Source organism: Condylura cristata, unplaced genomic scaffold, assembly GCF_000260355.1.
Source record: "Condylura cristata isolate star-nosed mole 26May11 unplaced genomic scaffold, ConCri1.0 scaffold00001, whole genome shotgun sequence".
Taxonomy (NCBI): Eukaryota; Metazoa; Chordata; class Mammalia; order Eulipotyphla; family Talpidae; genus Condylura; species Condylura cristata.
The window spans coordinates 53,467,021-53,486,602 of NW_004567102.1; the positions used below are offsets into that span (position 1 = coordinate 53,467,021).

Here is a 19,582-nt window from a genome sequence, read left to right on the forward strand (position 1 = left end):
TAATAGTGGATGCGGCGACATTCTCCTCGGCAAGTGGCTGAAAGCCTTACCTTCTTTCAAGGCCCAGGAAAAAAACTTTCCAATTAATAAAGTACACAATGTTGAGGTCCCGTAGGAAATTTCAGATAAAAATTACAGTTCCAATGCTACTAGAAAAATCCTCTGGTGCCAAGATTGAGCCACAAGAGGATTCCTGTCTTTCTTAAGGTAGGCAAACACCCACTGGCCTTGTTTGAGGGGTCACAAATAGCCTGGACCCCACCCCATTTCTATGCCACTGGTTTCCTAGTCTTGTTGCCCTGACCTAGGGAGAGCCAAAGGCAGCTTTTGTTTCAGTCTAGGCCCTAGACTAACAGTGGGGAGCCCCTGCTCCTGTGACAGGCTCTGGTCCCCCAGCTGTCAGGCTCCAGAAACAAAGCTGCCTCAGAGAAGAATGAGCTGCTATGAGCACGAGTTGAACAGAAATGATTTTGGTCACATTGAAATGTCTGAGCTTTGTCAGACAGGTTTATTACTTGTTTTTTAAAAAGCAAAAAGAAATTACGTATTAGGAAGACTCCCCTCTGAAGCATGGCATGGCAATGCCAGGTATCAGTTCTCCTATGGGGACACTCCTAGGAAGTAGTCACTACTAGGACAGTAAAGACAAAAAAAAAAAATTCACCTTAATTTACTGCAGAGGTGGAAGGTGTTGAGTGGGAAGGTGCCTTAGCCTGGACTATTCTACCTCAGGAATATCTCTTGATGGATTGTCAACTTCTCAGAAGGAATATTTCTGATTTCTACACAGTTAATAGCTGCTCTTTCACTTTCACCTTGCCAACTCTGCTCTAAATGTTTCAGAATAGGACCAAGGTGTGCCTTTCTTAACAGTGCCCTTAAGTCCTTGGTTTTGCTTCATATGAGGGAATCTACAATGAACTCAATGTTGATTTGAAATACTATTCTTTTTTTCCTAGAAGAATCTGTTTGAAACAGGTTGTTACAACTCCACCAGGTTTTTTTGAATAACTGAGTCAAAAACAAATAAAAATCCTCAAGAGAATGTTTGCAAATTATCCAACCTAGTGGGATATGGATATGAAAAACAAGGTGATTGTTAGAAATATCTAGAACCTGTTAATGAATTGCACAGCAGTGTAATAATTATATGTACTAGCAAGATCTTTGAAGTTTTATCAATTTTATTAATAATAAAACCAAAACCACAAAGACTTGGTTAGAGAGAAATCCCTTTGTTTCATCTTTAAAAAACATTGGAAAGCTTATCTAAATGTAAAGATTGTTTCAGTCAGAAAATTGTTCTCCTTGTGCGATTTCACATGACTTCGGGTATCCTAGAATCATGGGATCTCAGATCCACAGGCAGCTACAATGATCCTCATCTAACCCCTCAGGTCTACAGACAGGCCCCGAAAGTGAGAGGCGCCAGGTGACTGATAAGGCCCCCAGCTGAGTGAGCAGAGCCAGGCCTGTACCGACAGCCTGAATGCACCCACGGCCCCTTCTACCACACCGGGAATTTTCCTGCTCATCACTTTCAGTATAGAGGGGCAGGGAAACTTGGGGCATAGATTGACTCGAAAACAAGAAAGATGCCTCTTGTCATTATCTCTTTCTCCTACACGTGGCACAACAATAGTTACAGTTAGAGGGAAAAACCCCACTTGCGGTGTTGTGAATATTTCTACCACTTGAAAATCACTGCGCATGGCTGAATTCACTGTGTGACCCTCACCACTAATGTGGAACAGATAGGACACTAGTAGTGTACCTTCCATGACTTAAACAAATGAACAAAAATTCAAATGTAAAATGCTCTCTTTTTAATTACTAAATTAAGAAAGTTAAACAATTAAAAAATGTAAACTCACAAATAAATCATAACAAAAAGGAAGTAAGACTTAAGAGTTGTACTCAGTATTAAAAACTCAATAGAAATAGGATTTTCGATTTTGTTGTTAAACATTATGTAATTCATGGTTGGTACAAACAGCAACTAAAAACGTAATTTTTTTCTTTTTTTTTGTGCATCCCTATGAAATGTAAAGTAGTGCATAGTTATTCCACTGGAGAATTCTTGGACACATAAAAAGTCATTTCATTAGCAGTACAGGACATTTAAAACACTTAATTTACAATGGGAAATGTACAACCCCCCCCCTCACTTTCCCCATAAATTTTAGTTGCATGAGAAAGTTTAGCAGGTTGCGTAACTACAATGCTATGGGATTTAGGCCATTTCAATGTGGTTAACAAGGTTTATTAAAATAAAAAAGGTTGAAACATTTCGGCATTCCTATTTTTACACAAGAAGTTTGTGTGGAATCCATCTTCCAGTCCTCTGGTATTACTGGCCGTTTGCTTGCTTAAACCTGCTCACTTTTTAAGTTTCAGGAAGCAAATACTGGACACAGAACTGGTGAATTCAGTTTGGGGGTGCTGAAGAGTCAAAGTAACAGCCATCTACAGGTGGAGTCATAGACCTGTAAGTGCAATCCAAATTAAAAAAAGAGAAGAATCATGCTTTGCAAAAACCAAAAATGAGGCCACTGGTTTTCAAAATTCTACCAGTGCTTTTATGCTGATTTTGCAGTAAAATTCTCACACTGGGTCCTGAAGCTTGTGGCCCAGATTGGCGGTGGTCTCCACATTAGCACCCACATGGTGTATGTACAGGGATGTAAATATTACATATAGTCATATTTATAAAAAAGAAAAAAAAACCAAACACCTGTCCTGATTGGTTTTTGTTAAAACATGAAAAAAAATTTTATTGTTTTAGACAAAGAGGCCACTTTTGGAAAATAATACTTTTCTTTTAGTTGAATCAGGTGAAGACAGAGTTAAAATCACATAGGATTTGCATTTTAAAAAAAGGAAAGCACTAGGATCGTTGGCACTGGAGTAACTATTTACACTGAACAGAGGTTTGGCCTTTTACATAACATCGATACAATGCATTTTCCAAAGTCTGAGCAATAACAAGGTTCTGTCTCGTATGCTTCACAGAGGAGGTTCGGATTTGGGGGCAAGTGTCATTAATGAGGGCCATGGAAGTTCATCAGCTTCAGAGTCACATGCAATCTGATCCTGGCCGGTTCTGGCTGCCGGGAGCAGCTGGCTACGGATTGAAAGCTAACGGGGAGGGGTGGGGAAGCCTTGAGGACAGGCCTCTCTCTGCAGACCGTGTCTTACAGGTTTTCACCAGGTTGATACTGGGGCTCTGTCGCAGTGAAGTAGTCTTCCAGGAAGCCCTGCAAGTACTCGAACGTGGGCCGTTCCTCAGGGTCCTTTTTCCAGCAGTGGATCATGAGCTCGTGTAGAGAGATGGGGCAGTCCTGTGGGCAGGGCATCCTGTAGCCTCGCTCCACCTGCTCCAGCACTTCCCGGTTGTTCATGCCTGCAAAGACACGGGTGTGGAAGCAGGCACACGGCGCCAGCCCAGTGCTCCCCTTGCCCATATCCTGGGTCTGCAGGAGGCTAAACCTGTTGAGGGGCTGGAACTAGAGGGGATTATGGCAAGTGGAAGGAGCCAGAAGGAGCAAGACAATTACTGATGGTTTCACTTACATGTAGGAACAAAATAAAGGATCAGACAAAACCAAACCAATCATAAACTCTAGAAAGCTGACAAGAATTGAGAGGCTGCCAGAGAGGGATGGAGAGAGGGGAGTGCAAAGTGGGGAGGGGGCCACCCAGTGGACTAGGGTGGAGGGCTATCGGTGCCTTGGGGGTGGGTGTGGTATGGACTCGCATCTGAGAGTAAGCAGTGCTGTAAACCAATGTTACCTCACTAACCCTCCTGGAAACCATAGACCACCTCACCCAGAGTGGAACCCTGCCTTTCAGGCATGCACACCACTCAGAAGAAAAAAACATTGCACTACTGAGACATACAAAAGCCCGACTGATGAATCTTTAGAGCATCATAGGTGAAAGAATCCAGATGCAAAAGGTAATATACTACATGATTTCATTTATATGAAATTTGAGAAAAACCAGTGATAGAAAGCAGGCCAGTGGCTGGAGGTGGGGGTTTCCGGTGAGGGGGGCCAACTGGGGTGATGGAAATGTTCTATATCAGGGGTCAGCAGAACCTCCTGTCAAGTGCCAGATAGTAAATAATTAGGTACGGAGGACTACCTACGATCTCTGGCCCGTTTTCTTTCTTTTTTTTTTTTTTACAAGTCAAAAATTCTCTGAAACAGGCTGGGAAACATATTTGGCCCCACAGGCCACGGTCTGCAAGGCCCAGTCCTGTATTCTGTAGTGTCTGTTGATGTTTCTCAAAACTATGTTCTGAAAATTGTTGATTTCTATTATACGCAAATTATATTTCAATTAAGCTGACAAAAATATGAATGAAGCAGACAAAAAATCTCCCAAAAACAAAAAACCCAAAAACCTATGGCATAAAAAAATACACTGTCTTGGGCTCTCCCTTCTGGCGTAATGGGTTAAAGCACCGCATTATGAACCTCTCGGAAGCCACTGCAGCAAGAATTCCATCCCCGTCCAGGGAGCTGACCCACATGGCACGGTAGACTGCTCCTGGCATGCCTGCTGCTCCCCTCAGCAGTGGACTTCAGTAGATCTGCCTATTCTGTGCCCCACTCTATCTCTGGTGAATCCTTTCACCTACCACACCTCTGGCCTGTACCCCAGTTTTGTAAGCATAAATAAAATCTTTAAAAAAACAAAAAACCCTGTATTTTATTTATAATATCTGTAAGCTTCCCTTACAAACATTGAAAATTAGCTTTCCGCACTCAGGGTGAGCTCTGGTGTCGCATTGGCTGAGATCTGCCATCATTCCACCACAGCTGGACACCGTCTGGCCCAATGACCCTAAGGTGCCTTGAGGTTTGGTGATTCTGATGGGGAGACAGGGTGTCTCCAGGGCCTGTGTTTACTGATGGTCTTGGACAGGCAATCTATCACTTGAGGCCTTTGATGACTCTCAGGGGAGCAGCCTGATGTTGGGACATTAAGCTGCACGGCGCTAACAGCAGACATTTGGGAGCTTGCTAACCCTTTGGAGGACACAGCCTCCCTGCGAGCTGCCTTCTCACAGAACAGGAAATCCCACACTCAGTGTGAGATAAATATCCTAACCCTTTTCTCAATCACTGCCAGGCATCCTTCTCAACTCTGCTGGCTACGTGGCCCCATGCCCATAATCTGGAATCTTCCCCCTGTTTCTGAGCCAGTGCATTTACGAAAGAACCTACTCTCAAGCCACACAGCAACCTCAAATTCTGCTGCTGTCTCTCAGGGATACAACCAGCAGGAGAACACAGCATCTGACAATCCGCTAGCTAGAGTTCTATACCTGGCAGGATGGGCTGGGCCCAGCAAGCTTGCCCCTGGTAGGAGGCACCCACTCTCCTGGCTATGTTGGGATTCTTTTCGTTGATCCTCTTGTAGCAGGGTCTATGCTGGCTCTTGTGGTCATCAGTCACAGTCTTGCCAGGTCTAGACCCTTCAGGAGAAGTTTATTCTCTGCTGTGATAATTTCTTGAGGTGTTACAATCCATACATCATTCCTGCTGTGCTGAAACAGGGCTTCATCTGACTATTCAAATGTAACCTTGCTTTCAGGGTACTTCAGTGAGCAGCGAATGTGGCTCCCACCTGCCTCCATGCCTGACTTTAGGGTACCCTCTTCAGCTGCAGGTTAAGTCAGCTTTGTAGCTTGAATCTTCCTCCAACTTTTAAAAATGCATTTTGAGAACTCAGGATGATGTGAGGCCACTACTCACTCAGCCTGGGCCTGTGTTGGGGGCTCCAGGCAAAGGAGGGAGGAGGCTAGCATTTCCTTCTCTACAACTCCCAAATCCAATGGCAGCGAAATTGATCTGAACTGAACTTATTCTGCCATTAAACCTGACTTGGTGGGCGACCATTTACTACTGACTCTTGCTGAAGAAGAAAGAATGTATTTCAGCACAGAATGCTGCCCCACACTCTCAGTGTGGTATAATGTATGGCCTATCTACTATACTGACACTAAAAAAATCTGCTTCTGAATCACATCTGGTCCCAAGGGTTTTGTCTGGGAAGTCCCGGCAGGAGTGACGGCAGCAATCACATCCCAGCCAGCCCAGAAGGGCTAGGGAGAGAGTGTAATCACATACCAGGCCCAGCATTCTCCCAAGAGTGTGCATGTTTTTGTACAGGCCTTGGTTTCATCCTACCACAGAAACCAGAGTCTGACACTGCACAAGTCCCCCTGTCCCTGTTCCTGTCCCTGCCCCAAGCTGGCGGAAAAGCAGGCAGGAGGCCTGAACCTTAGAAGGTCTCAGGTCTTCTGGAGGTGGTTATGCTATCTTCCCAAAATACCTTCTAATGTTTTATTATAGCACTGAGATTCTGTGTCCAAAATGCACCACAAAGTTTAATTAATCATTCTCTCATTGCTCTGTGGGGCTTATGCCAGTAAACGTTTCATTTCATTACAAACAAACCACTCACATGAAAAAGATTTTACTTTTTTTTTTTTTTAAAACTCAATTTAATCTCCCTCAACGAAAAGTTTAATTGGCCACCTGGGTCAAGCCTATTTTTCCGGTGCTCTGCCCAAACCTCAGACAGCTACAGCAAGCTGAGTCCCAACATGCCATGCAGTGTGTCTGGCGGCAGCCTGCGTCCTGGGCGTGGACACCAGGGCCGGGGCGGTCACTCAGTTCACGTGGGACCCCGTGTGCATGCTCCTTCTGGCCACCCCTGCCTCTTTGAAACGCACCTCCTTCTCCTCGCCCTTTACTTCTGCTTTTTTCTCTCCCCAGGCCTCTCAAAGCCCAAGGAAGACATGTAACCAATTCCATGCCCTGGGCCAAGCAGGGACATCCCACTGACAGCTTTGCCATAAAAGTGGGGTATGAGACAATGCACTTGGCTGACAGGGACAGTCTGAGTGGTCCTAGCTCCTCCCAGCCCTCCAGGAGCCAGCACCCACACAGGCTATGTGGCGAGTATCTTCCAGGGCTCCTGGAGACAGCAGCTTCACAAGCAGGAGCTGCCCAGTTAGCAAGACTGACACGAGTTGTTACTTTATAAATAACAGCTAACGCAAGTGGGTTGTGCCTCCCACTTAAAAAATAGTATGCTTAGCTGTAAGAATGATGAAAAATCATGTTCATTTCAGGAATTTCTTTCTTTCTTTTTTTTTTTAGCAAAAATGGATCTTATTCTGTGTACTACTATCAACTATCAACATGAGTCTATTTCATCTTTTTTTTAATTTAGATGGTTCCATCTATCTTTTTTTTTGTTACAAAGAAAATGGTTATTTCCCCTCTTTTAGCCACTTTTCCCTGAGACATTTGCTCTATGCAGTGACTGGGAGGTGAAGGGCAGGGCCCAGCACCTTGAACACATGCTGGCTGGTAAAGACAGAGTTTTGAGGGGCCCAGGGGGCACCAGAAGAGTACTTCCAACTCAGAAGCAAACACAGAGAGAAGAGGGCCCCTGGCATGTGTTTCTTCCCTCACCCTCCATTTCAGGGGGCAAAAGCCAGGGGGAAACAGAAGAGACAGAAACTCGAAGATACAGTGCATGGGCAATACTGTCATTGACAACTGGGCTCCAGTTTCCTAATGGGGGCTGCAGTGGAGCCTACTTTCCCATGGAGGGGGTCACCAGCCAGTGGAGTGTGGTGTCTCATGTCTCTGACGGGAGAAGTGCATATCCCTGAGCACCTCCGAGGTCCCCTTCCCTGTCAGAGAAGGGGCAGGCAACAAGTGCAGCTGGCTGCTCAGTCTCATGCCAACCCCTTCCCTCCCCTCTGCTCCTGCCACTGAGTGGCACCGACTTTCTCACTCCCTCACAGGAGTCAGCCAGGGACCACTCTGATTGGGCCCAGCTGGGTGGCACTCAGCTCCCAGAGACCTCCACAGTAGGCTGTGTGTGGGATTTGCTTCACGCTCTTCTCCCCTGATCAGCCATGGGGCTTCCTAAGTCACCTTGGATTTTAGGCTTTCACACTTGGTCACGAGAACTTCATTTCCAATCAGTCAGCCCAAAACACTGCAGCTGAGATTCTCCAGCCAGACGACAGTATTCATTTCCTGCCATTATGACTACATTATCTTTTCTAGTCATTTTTCTGGCTTCCTCTTAGTTTCTGAATTAAGGTCAAGTTTCCAACTCTCCCTTTCCAAACCTTACGTTATATGATTGCCAACAATGTCTACTCTCACATGGTTTCTCTCCCTTTTCTCCTTTTTACTTTTCCCTTCAACTTTCTAACTTTCTTATTCCTCTTCTTTGAGCTATCTATCTATCTATCTATCTATCTATCTATCTATCTATCTATCTATCTATCTATCTATCTATCTATCTATCTATCTATCTATCTATCTATCTATCTATCTATCTATCTATCTATCTATCTATCTATCTATGAACCCAGTAGATCTCCCCTTCTTTTTTTTTTTAGGTTCTTTAGAGGAGAAAAACCTAATTATTCCTTTTTGCAAAGCCACTTTAGGATATATTGCTTTACATCCCTGTGCCTCTCAACAGGTGACCTGAACTTGTCTGGCCTCAGTGTCTCCACTTATTAACAAACATCGTTATTTACACTATTCTTTCCACTATCTGAAAAGAGGTATTTTATGAACCGAGTGTTTTGCTATATAGCTTTCTATTTATGTGGCTTACTAATGTCGTTCTCAGAGGGGCTATCTGTAATCAGGGATTTAACCACTCCATGTGCAAGTTTGCATCTGCATATGACTATGGATTTCAAGAACCTGGTTTTTTGGACCCTGGGAGTATTGAACACTGTAACAATAGGAAAGATGTTCAGGTTATCAGATATGCAAATTACTTTCTCAAACTGAGCTTCCACTCAAAGGAAATTTACTCCATTGTTCATCAGCATTCTGACAGCGGCTCCCCCTTGCTGCTCCGGACACGCTCCCATAAAGCCCCTTCTGTTTTCCTCCCCTGCTGGGCGTGCAGTGCTAGTGCAGGTCCGGGAGGCTGCGCTTGCTCAGCCTGAGTGTGCGCGGCACGATCATCACACGCTCTACTTCTCATACTGGGCAAAATAGGACCCTTCCAACCAGATTTTGGTATGGAACAAAGAGAAATTTTGGAGCAGACAGAAGCTGATCAGATACTGATGAGAACAAAGGCAGGACCTCGAGATGGCACAATTATAACTACTTTTGTTTCTCTTTCTTCATCTTACTAGATAACCTCAGGACAGGGCTTTTATTAAACCCACTGTGTGAATAAATATAGAAATGATAACTACTCAGAGCCCGTAACACAGGTTATTTAAAGTTGATAATTCAGTGTCATAAAGAGCTCCTTTGTCCCAGGACATAGGAAGGGGAGAGGATGACGATGTCTATAGGGAGGCCTGGATCCCACCACGGACAGCGGTGGGAAAGCAGGACACAGGACCCTGGAACACAAGGTGCCCCTCTGGGTGCCCTCCTCACTTGTAATTGCTGCCTCTTGTCGCCTACTCAGGCCAAGAGGAACCTTGCAGGGGAAGGTGACCCAGAGCTCTTTTGGGTGTTCCCTTTCTGAGGGAACAACTTGAGCTGAAAGGAAAAGCTCCCCCACTGGGGACAGAGGCAGGGGACAAAGGACCTCCTGAGGATTAGAGTTTCTACTCTTTGCTGGAGGCCCCTGAGCTCTCCCTACCCCAAGGAAACCTGCTCCTGCATGCTGGGCACAGCAGGGGTGTGAGGGCAGGCTGCACTGCACAGGGAGACACTGAGGTGAGCAGGACTCTGCTTAAAGCATCTGAGGGAGTGGGGCTGGCTATGGGTGGGACTTCTAGTTCTTTAAGGAAAGTGCTACTAGCATTAATTTTTTTTGACTCTTGTGACAAGATGCATTAAAGAAAGTCAAGCAGCTGTCACTTGCATAAAGATCTGAAAGTGCTTCAGATGCATGAATCTGTGACGTGCTTAAGACAGCGTTCCTGCTCAGCCAGATCCTGCCAAGTTCCCAAAGCAGGTGTTTGGTTGTGAACTAGGGCACAGAACAGCCCGGACATTCTGCCTAGATTGGTGCTGGAACCTGGTGTTTGAACTGGTCAGAGGGTCAGTTTCCTAGAACAACTTTGAGGAGAGTGGTTATCGCAAGGTGGGGAAAATACATGCTATATTTCTGTGTGAAAATAATGGAACAGAGCTGAAAGGTTTCGCAGGCTATGGGCTGAATCTAAAAAATCTTGCCGGTGTAATAATTTTTTCCCTTGTCCCTTCCCTTCTGATGGCTTATACTTATTTATTATACTTATTTAAACTCTCCCTTGCCCTCAAATAACTCAAGAGTTGCTGGGAAATAAAGACACTCAGACACAGCGTAACAGTTGTGCCATTTGGTTGGAACAGAGAGATGGTGACACAGAGGAGGTGAAGTTTGGGTTGGGCTTTGAAGAATTGTGAGGCACACAGTGAAGCCAAGAAAAGAGACTAGAGAGATGGCTCTTGGTGTGGTGTGGTGTGGTGTGGTGTGGTGTGGTGTGGTGGTGTGTGTGTGTGTGTGTGTGTGTGTGTGTGTGTGTGTGTGGAGTGGGGTGGGAGGAATGGCAAGAAAAAAAATCAAGTTTATCATGTCACCTGCCCACTGAAAACCTCAGTGACTGGATCTGATGATGGGGGTGCTGGGGAGAGACTGGAAGTAGGAAGTCCGTGAAGAGGCACTGCCTGTGTGGGTGACACCTGCCAGGGAGCAGTGGCTGTGGGGCAAAGTCGGATTCTGCAGGTGATATGACAGATCAGAATGCATGATTCTGATTTGATGGCCTTGGTCCCCAAAATAACGCTTACCTGTTTTCATTTCTCATATACATATACAACAACCTGGAAGCACAAAATCTGTTCCCATCTTGATGCAAACAGTGATTCTGAATCTTGACTTGTAGGCAAGCACGTTAACACTGCTGTGCTGATAGTGAGTTTGGGTTAGGGAGCTACTAGTTTTGTAGAATGGAGCTGTTCTTTAGAACTACATACAACTACATACAAATTTCAGGAGGAACTTTGACGAAGTGATTTGATTTGTCTTCACCACCCCCCTGTTAAATGCAACGTCACATTTCAGTATTTCTTGGCTTCTTTTTCAATTTGAGGCTTTCTTCCCTTCCTTTTTGTCCATCCCTTTTATAGAAAGTGCTAACTAACTAACCAGCCAAGGTTTATCTTCTTTTTGCCCCTCTGTGGTCACATGTCCGGTACAATCCTTTCCTGATTCTTACTTCTGGCTCTTCTTTCATGTTGGGCAAAATTACCTGAAAAGCTTTTTAAAATCTGTTAAGTCACCTCCCTCTCCTTCAACCTCAATCTTCGCCGAGTAGCCAAAGTACCGCTCTGAGTGTGAAGGTGACAGGGGCCATTCTCAGGGAGAAAAGAACAAGAAAAAGCACTACTCCCCACTGTTCTTGAAAAAGGAGTTACTTGAAAAACACTCTAGCCAACTGAGTAGCAACTACACCAAGATGTCAGAAGGGAAGTCGTGATGGACAGGGGCTGGGAGTCTGTCTGTGGCCACACTGGCCAACAGAGCGGATTCAGAGAGGAAGGCCCTTCCTTTCACAGTGACATCTGGATGGAGCTTAATGAAACAGTTTGTTCCTTAGGAATTGTTTTCCTTCATTAAGGTAATAATCCTATAATTGGAAGCCCTCTGTAAAAGCCTCTCCCTCAAGAAGAGTTTACTGTGAGATTCAGAAGTCCAATTAAATATGATTATAGCTACGTTAAAAAACAAAAACAAGAGGTACACATGCCTAGGAACAAGCCTGGGAACAATTTTCTGTGGCTTTTTGTGTGTGCGTCACTCCCTGGCCGTGGTTCTACCAGCCTGGCCCAGGGTGCTCCTCAGGCATGGAGAGGCCCTTCATGAGGGGTCTGGCCAGCCTTTCCAACTGTACCTCCAGGTACTTTCCCCTATCATCTCTTCTCCTTTGACCCATTCTTTCACAGTTTCGGAGCCTGGCATGGTCTTCCCAGGCCTTGGTACCTGCCCACCTTAGTCTGAGATGCTTTTCCTCTTCCCTGACTTCCTACCCATCTTCTTCTCTTTAGAAGCTTCCTGCATACAAACCCCAATCTTTGCCTTCCTCACAGAATTTGGGAGGCTAGCAGAGTCTCTTCTGTATCGGCAGTTGCTCATGCTATATACACCTATGTATAATTAACTGCACTTAAGTTTCATGTCAAACTTTTTTTTTCTTTTGCTGTCCCACAGGATTTGGAGTTAAAGGCAGCTCTTGCTATTGCTTATGTGTAGACACCTAAAGCAGGTGCCACTGATCCCATTATCAAAATTGTGATAAGCATGGTAAGCAGGGAATCAAGTGAGAATTATTTCCTCTAAAAATAAGTGAGTAACAAGTAAGACTGACTTCTTGGATTTGGTGTGTATTTTGTTGATCTAACTGTAAGCTCCATGAGTACAGGGATTAAATTTATTTATTTGCTCACTGTTCTCTTCTCACTAGCTAAAACAGCACTTAGCTTGAGAAGGTTCTGATTAATGCTTGCTGGGACCATGCATGTCTTATTTGCACTTATTTCCCACATAGGGCAAAATGCCTGACAGTTTACACTCTGCTGAATGAATGAATCCTACTCTAAGTTGTAAAATAAAACCATTTTCTTTATGTTAAAAGCAAACTTGAGAAAACCTCCCTTAGAACCACACACCTGCCTTCCTTCTCTGAGGCCCCTGCCCCTACCCTTTTGTCTTGGCTTCTATGCAAGACCCTGAGAAACAAAAAGCAGCTTTGTGTCTAGGCAAGGCAAGGCAAGGCGGCATGGCAACCAAGCAACGCTAACCTTCCCCACCACTTGCATTTAACACTCTGGTGATGATAAACCTGGGGTGGGGGTTTGTGTGCTTAGGAAGAAATAAGCTTACAAGTCAGACAATGAGAAAAAGAGGAGTCTTCACATCTTCAAAATCCAGAAACCTGCTCACATTCCCCTTTGAGTAGTGACTCAGAAAGGCCCACACAGCCCCAGTCCCTCAGCGCTGCTTTCTGTCCGTGCTGGTCGGCCGCTGCCCACTTGCACCCACATGGGCAGTGGCCACCGCGGCATTCAACAAACTGACTTTCACTCGTAAAGTTCCTGATGCCCAGTACTGGTGCTTCAGAGCTGGGGAACTTGCCAGTGTTGCCTCTGTGCCAACCTGGCTCTCTGAGGAGTCCTGTGGCTAGACCAACCTGGGAAGAGATCCTCTTTCCCTGCACTTCTGTGCGGCGTCTGAATGAAGATGACCAGAAACAATGATAAAAATGAACAAAGGGATTACAAATTAATCTGCCCTTGCTGGCTCCTCTGACTGCACAACTACGATTATAAACCCAGGATTTGCAGGAGGCTTCAATTCCTCATTAATCTCCACTATCGCTTCCATCACTGCTTTTTGTTAAGCTCCTTTCTTGGGCAAGGGAGTGATGGGGAGCTATGTCCTAACTCTACTGAGTCGTGACTGAAAAATATGTCCTTAACATTTCAGAAAACCTAGTGTGCCTGTGCTATTCCCACTGCAGCGTGGAGGTGAGATGGCACAAGTGTCCCTTAGGTCATCCTCTGTCTAAATTAACAAATTTTAGCCTGGATAGCCTAAATTTGTGGTTTCTTAGGAGAGCATGAATCTAATAATCCAGATCATTTCCAGAAACTAAGAACGTCCTTTCAACACATTATGTATGCACTTGCACAGTGTTTTTTACTGCTCAGAAACAGGCAGGGAGTAGCCTCTAAATTGTGTTGCTCACATGCCTCTGCTTTCTCTGGCCATCTGGAGCTGGGGCCTGCAGAGAGAACAGGTCCTGGCATCTTCCTGCCAGCTTCACTCCATGGGTCAGTGTTACAGTCTAATCAAAAAGCAGTGGGGGCGTTTTCCTTTTCTTTCCTAGAAGTGTCTGCAAACTCCAATCAGGCAGAGGTTTCTGTTCTGTGAGCTACAGCACACTCGCCCACTGAGAGAGAGAGGGGTTCCATGAACTGGGGTGGACTGAAGCATTCATACCAGCTGCTAATTAGATTAATGCCGGCACATAGTTTGTGGTGGCTGCCTGTCTACAGACCATGGTGCCTCTCAGTTTTGCTTTTCTCTGACTAAATACCTGTCCACATTCTTTAAACCCATGGTGGGCAGAAAGCTGAGGGTAGGGATGAAAAGGCAAACAGAGTAAGGTTTCCCTACATATTGCTGAAAGAGCATCGAGTCAGAGGCCCACTTGTGGGGTGCCTGCTCTTACCTGGGTATGGCACTCTCCCTTTGGTGACCAGCTCTGTGAGTAAGATTCCAAAAGACCACACGTCAGACTTGATGGTGAACCTCCCATACAGGGCTGCCTCAGGGGCCGTCCACTTAATGGGGAACTTTGCACCTGCAAAAAGAACACTTGGTTACTGTGAGGTACCTGGTTACTGTCATGCAGCGCCTCACAGGAACTGGGACTAGGGAGGAGAAGCACTCGGGAGCCACATTCATCGGTGCACATTCAGAAAGAATGGGGAGATGGTGAAACAAAGAAGCTGTGGGGTCTGGCCCTGGTTCTGTGATCTTAAGCAAGTCAGTTTAATTTAAATTTTCCTATTCAAAGGGTTAATCTTCAAACCACTTAAAGTCCTGGCTTCTAGAACCGGAATCTACCACATCATACTTAATGTCTCAAGTTTGGTCTGTAGGTATGGCTAGCTTGTAGATTTGGGAAATAGACATATTTTTTTTTCTTTTTCTTTAAAATAAGCTATAATTTAAAAAATACACATAACTTCACAAACAGCAGAAATCACAATGCAAAGAGGCCTTTGCTGTACAAGGCCACAGTGTACTGTTAGGAGGCGCATAGAAACCAAAAGGAAACACCATGCTTCCGCCAGTGGAGACAATTGGCCACAGCCCACATGTTGTGCTGAATGGGCTGTGTCTCCTCCACGCTCCCATACCCTCGGAGAGAAATGCCTTCTCTGGCTATTTCCTTCTTCCCTCTCCTTCTCTCACGAGCCCTCCCTTACCTCACTGCCACTTCTGCCAGCTCTCTAAATTTTATTTTTAAAGAACAGTCTTGCCTCAATGATTGTCCTATGAGTTTCTGATTTCTCAAGACCAAGGAGCAAATTCATGCCCAGGCAATGGATTCTTTTCTTTTTTTGATCATTAAAAGAATCATCTTTCCAATCCAAATGGAAAAGTGGGGTCCACCCTGCTCTTTACAAGACTAGATGTGTGTACAGGGAATTAAAATTGTTTCAGCTGCCTGGGCTCTCACACATTAGGCTTGGCAATTATAAAGCAGTTCCAGATATTTTACTGAACAAACTGAAAGGGAAAACGCAAGGAATTTTTATAACCGAAGTAAACACAATTATATGTCTAACGCATGTTAATTTTACTTAGAAGCTTCTTAAAAATCACACAAAGGCTGACAATATCAGGAAATTTCATAGTATCTTCTGTGAAAAGTCACAGTGTGCAAAAGTAGCAAATGATTAAAATCTTTAGATTAGTATGGGTTTAATAACCAGAGGTATGATAAATTACAGCAATTAGATTTTTGTTTTAAATACAGTACATGATAGCATCTTAACAAATCTATCTAGCATTTTCTGGCAATATGATTTTCCTCTCCATATCTTCTATAGCAGTGTGAAATGAAATTAAAAAAATCCTATTTCATTATGTGGTGCCTCATATTAACACTGGAACAGAGAGGTTATTCTATAGTTTTCTTTTCCTTTTATGTGTTGAATTATTTTTAATTAACTGTTTTTCAAGCATAATTATTGATATCTTTTTTAAGTGCTGCATGACTCCATGCAAGGCCTGATATTCTCCGAACAGTCATTTTGTTTTTAAAGTTTCTTTCAAAGCATTCTTCTCACAATCTATCCTCGAGCATTCTGTTCACACGGCTTTGGACGCTGAGCCGCTGGGATTAATATGACAGATTCTCTTCAGTGTTGAGAGCAGACTTTGCCCTGGAACAAACCTCAGCTGGAGTTCTCTTATTTCAGAGAATTAAAGGTATATTAAATTCGTTCCTATTTAAACCATTTCTTGAACCAAATGGCTTGGAAGGAAGCTAACAGAACATTTTTCTCCACTGTGTAGAAAAATCCTGTAAATAAAATGACATGCAAAAGGGAGTCTTCCTTTCTTTTAATGTTACACACTGGTGAAGGTATATGTATAAAGTTAATTTGGGTTTTCTGAATTTTATGATTTCAGAAGAACTCCCCTCCTCCTATGTCAATACATCAGTCAGATGCATGAGTGCCTACTATATTATTTTCTTCTTCTATCACCTACAACAAGAATTATTCCATATCTTCAAGAAAAAGTTAAAACAAAGGCTGTGTGATATAATGGGTCTCTGATTGGACATCCCTTGTAGATGATGTGATTTGACTGAGTAACAGCAAATTAATTTATTTTGCATCAGTTTTCTTTCTAAGATAAGCAATATATTTACGACTAATACATTTTGAATGGGAAAAATGAAGAATATCTTTGTCCAACTTAAAATAGCAGCCACTGTTGACACAAGAAGCTTCTTTAAAGATAAATCATATTTTCCTTTTTAAGATGAAACGTTAAATTAAGGCAGTGACAAGCTGTTCATCATTAGTTGAGATTTTGAGTGAGAATAATCCAGAGCTCATTCCTCTACTCATCCATCTCTTTACCTCTAATTTCCCCTTGGTTTTCCACCTAAGGGTACAAATGTGGCTCCAAAAAGTCCATGGGGCTTTGGGCAGACGGTCTCAGCAAATGATAGTGCAGGGCTCATGCTGCAAATGGGGTCTGTAGGAATGGCACCCCAGGGCCGCTGGGGCAGTGAGGGGCTTGCTCCTTGGATGAAGGTGGGAACATGGCAGGAAGAACTCCTGGACGCAAATACTGGCTTTCCTTTAAAATCAAGTTCACTCCCTCAGAGGTCTCGGAAAGCACGGCAGGCATAAAGTCAGGACCATAGCTGTCTTCTAAGCAGTTTGGATTTGTAGGGAGAAGCAGATGATACCTGGAGACCTGCTGTACAATGGACCAGGAATTGCTACCTAACCCGCTGATTCACTGGTCTCAAAACGTCTCCTCTTTGCAAACAGGATTCAGATAACCAGCACTGCTCTCTCTCCTCTGTACTTCCTTGGAGGAAATGTAGAAATGATACCGGTATGATGAACAGTGTTGCTAATATTGTGAATTTTGGGGGGCTTAGGGACACTTGGGGTACTTGTTCAATGCTTAGATGAACTGAGAAAATAATGGTATTATCACCATTTTGGTTTTTGTTTCATATTAAATTGCTTCAACAGGTTAACATTCTTTTAAGATAATATGGGAAGGCCATAATCTGAATGTGTTTATGCATGAACTTGAAAGCACCATTTTTACTGATATTTTCCAGGGGTTGCAGATTTCACAGCCCTCCAGGGCAAGCGCGTGGGTGGAAACTGGTGTGGTCTGTCACTGAGGCCCAAGCGCTAGACCCACCATGCAGGTCAGAGTAGCTTTGCACTTTAGTCATTCACCTCCCTGGAATAGTAGAGGGAACCAGATAGCCTAAGGCTGAATCATTTTCTCTACTGAGTAAACATACCAGTGTTTTCAGGAATAATTTCTTACATGTATCTGAACTAGTTTCTCTAAATTTTGCTGAGATATGAAGAGGACAAGGGCCATAAATTTTGTGTAATAACATGGGCTCTTAATGTCCCCGTGGCTTTGGGGACTCCAGATTCCCATGATGCCTGCATTTGTGTCACCAGGTATCCTGAATTCCTGACAGGAATCAGCCCTCCTCAATGTCTCCATTGGGAAGTCTTCAATACAACATCCAATATTCGCCTTTCCAGCAATTCTGCTTCCTTTTCAGTGTTTGCCCTTGAAAACTGCCCAGTTGATGACTGCAGAGTGCTGAGCAAACCTTTTGCCTGGTGCTGTGTGTGTTTTTTCTCCACTGGTGCCCAAAAGCACAGTGCCTGCTCGGCAGAACTCAGTAAGACTTACTGAATCATTCTGGCCCCGGCTGCTTCTTCATTCTCCATACCGAGCCTACTGCATACCCATGAACATGCCTGTTCTTCTTTACCACCTCATTCTAGTCTTCACTGGCACACTGTCCCCCGCCTGGACTCCTGAGATGGCCTTACAATTAACCCACACAATCTAGTCCTTGCTTCCTACTTCTCCAGCCTCTCCTTGTCATTTTGGGGCTCCCTTCTCCAACCCCAATTGTCCTCTCTGACTGCTGCTACCTGTTGCAGGGCCCTGGCACAGACTGTACTCTTTGCCCAAAGTCTCCACCACACAGAAACCTCCACATCCTTTTTGTGCCTCACCTCAGTGTTACTTGCACAAGGAACCTCAATGAGTACTGAGACGGGGTGGGGCCCTCCACTCTCCTGCTGGAGCATCATGCTCTTTGTAGTTGTTACTATTCAGGGATGGTGAATGCATTAGTTGTCTGATGTGTCTTTCTCCTGAGAGATACTGTGCTTGGGGCTAGAGCAGGTCATTCTGGAAGGCCATTATCTCCAGGACTGAACCCAGTGTTTGGTGCACTGAAGATACTACAGGGCACTGAATGAATGAATAAAAGGTCAGAATTTCCAGAATTCCATCAGGCAGACTAACTGAGGTGTTTTATGGAATTTATTATCTTCTTGCCCACTAGAGAGTCCTGTCCTTGTCCTCAGTGACTAGTGTCACTACCTTTTGTCACCATCTGGATGTTGTTCTAAGAATCTAACAACTGCCAACTACCAGAGAAAAGTATCTGTCACATGTTAATGGAACTTATAACACCTGAAAGCCTCTGTTTTTAGTGCCAGTGAAGTGTACTCAGATCTTCTTTGGGTCTGAGTGAATCTGTCTAAGGTAAGGGAGCACCAGACTTTGTCCAGTTCATGGGGTCTAAGGCGTGCGTGTGTGTGTGTGTGTGTGTGTGTGTTACTTCGGCAGAAGCACATGTTTCCAGAGTGTTCATAAGCTACAGAAAACCCACTTAATAGAATGGGACAAAAGCAGGTAAGTAGATGTCAATCATTCAACCTCATGAGGCCCTCGTCACATTAAAATAAAATTAATAATCATCCATGTTGTAAGCAAGAGGAAAGAGACAGTCCATAACACCACAACAAAAACCTCACTAGGGATGGGCTGGTTTTGTTCTCTCCCGAAGTATTTTTGGAGTTTTCTCCATGTGCCTGGCACTGTACTTAGTACTGGGGATCAACAGTCATCTCAACCCCTGGCTCTTGTGGAACCTGCAACTAAGTTTGGGAAGGACATAAAATAAACGGTTGGCCAGTAGATGCATCAGACAGTGACAGGCTGAAGGGAAAATAGAGTTCTGTTTCTTACCACCAGCCTCTACAGTCACCACCTGCGGCTTTGCTTTCCTCCCAGGCTTTGGTGCCCACACATGGCACCGTGTTAGCGCAAAAAGCACTTGGGAGCATGAGTGTGGGGCATGCACGGATAGCCAGGGCTGAGAGGGGCAAGCATGGGGCAAGAGAGAGAGAGAGAGAGAGAGAGAGAGAGAGAGAGAGAGAGCGGGGGAGGGGGACGAGGGGGGCAAGGAGGG

General features: G+C 44.5%; 1 protein-coding gene across 3 annotated transcripts in view; it reads right to left on the reverse strand.

Moving 5' to 3' along the window:
* Positions 1-1,897: 1,897 nt before the first annotated feature.
* FYN (FYN proto-oncogene, Src family tyrosine kinase) overlaps positions 1,898-19,582 on the reverse strand; it is a 261,917-nt gene continuing 244,232 nt past the window's right edge. For 2 of the 3 annotated variants that reach the window (XM_004673777.2, XM_012722015.1), the window contains exons 13-14: positions 14,246-14,377; positions 1,900-3,403 (exon numbers count right to left, since the gene is read on the reverse strand). In XM_004673777.2, the coding sequence (XP_004673834.1) occupies positions 3,195-3,403; positions 14,246-14,377 (341 nt within the window). In that variant the 3' untranslated portion in view covers positions 1,900-3,194. Of the gene's footprint in view, positions 3,404-14,245; positions 14,378-19,582 lie in introns of all 3 variants that reach the window. The other variant, XM_004673778.2, reaches the window with a different exon arrangement.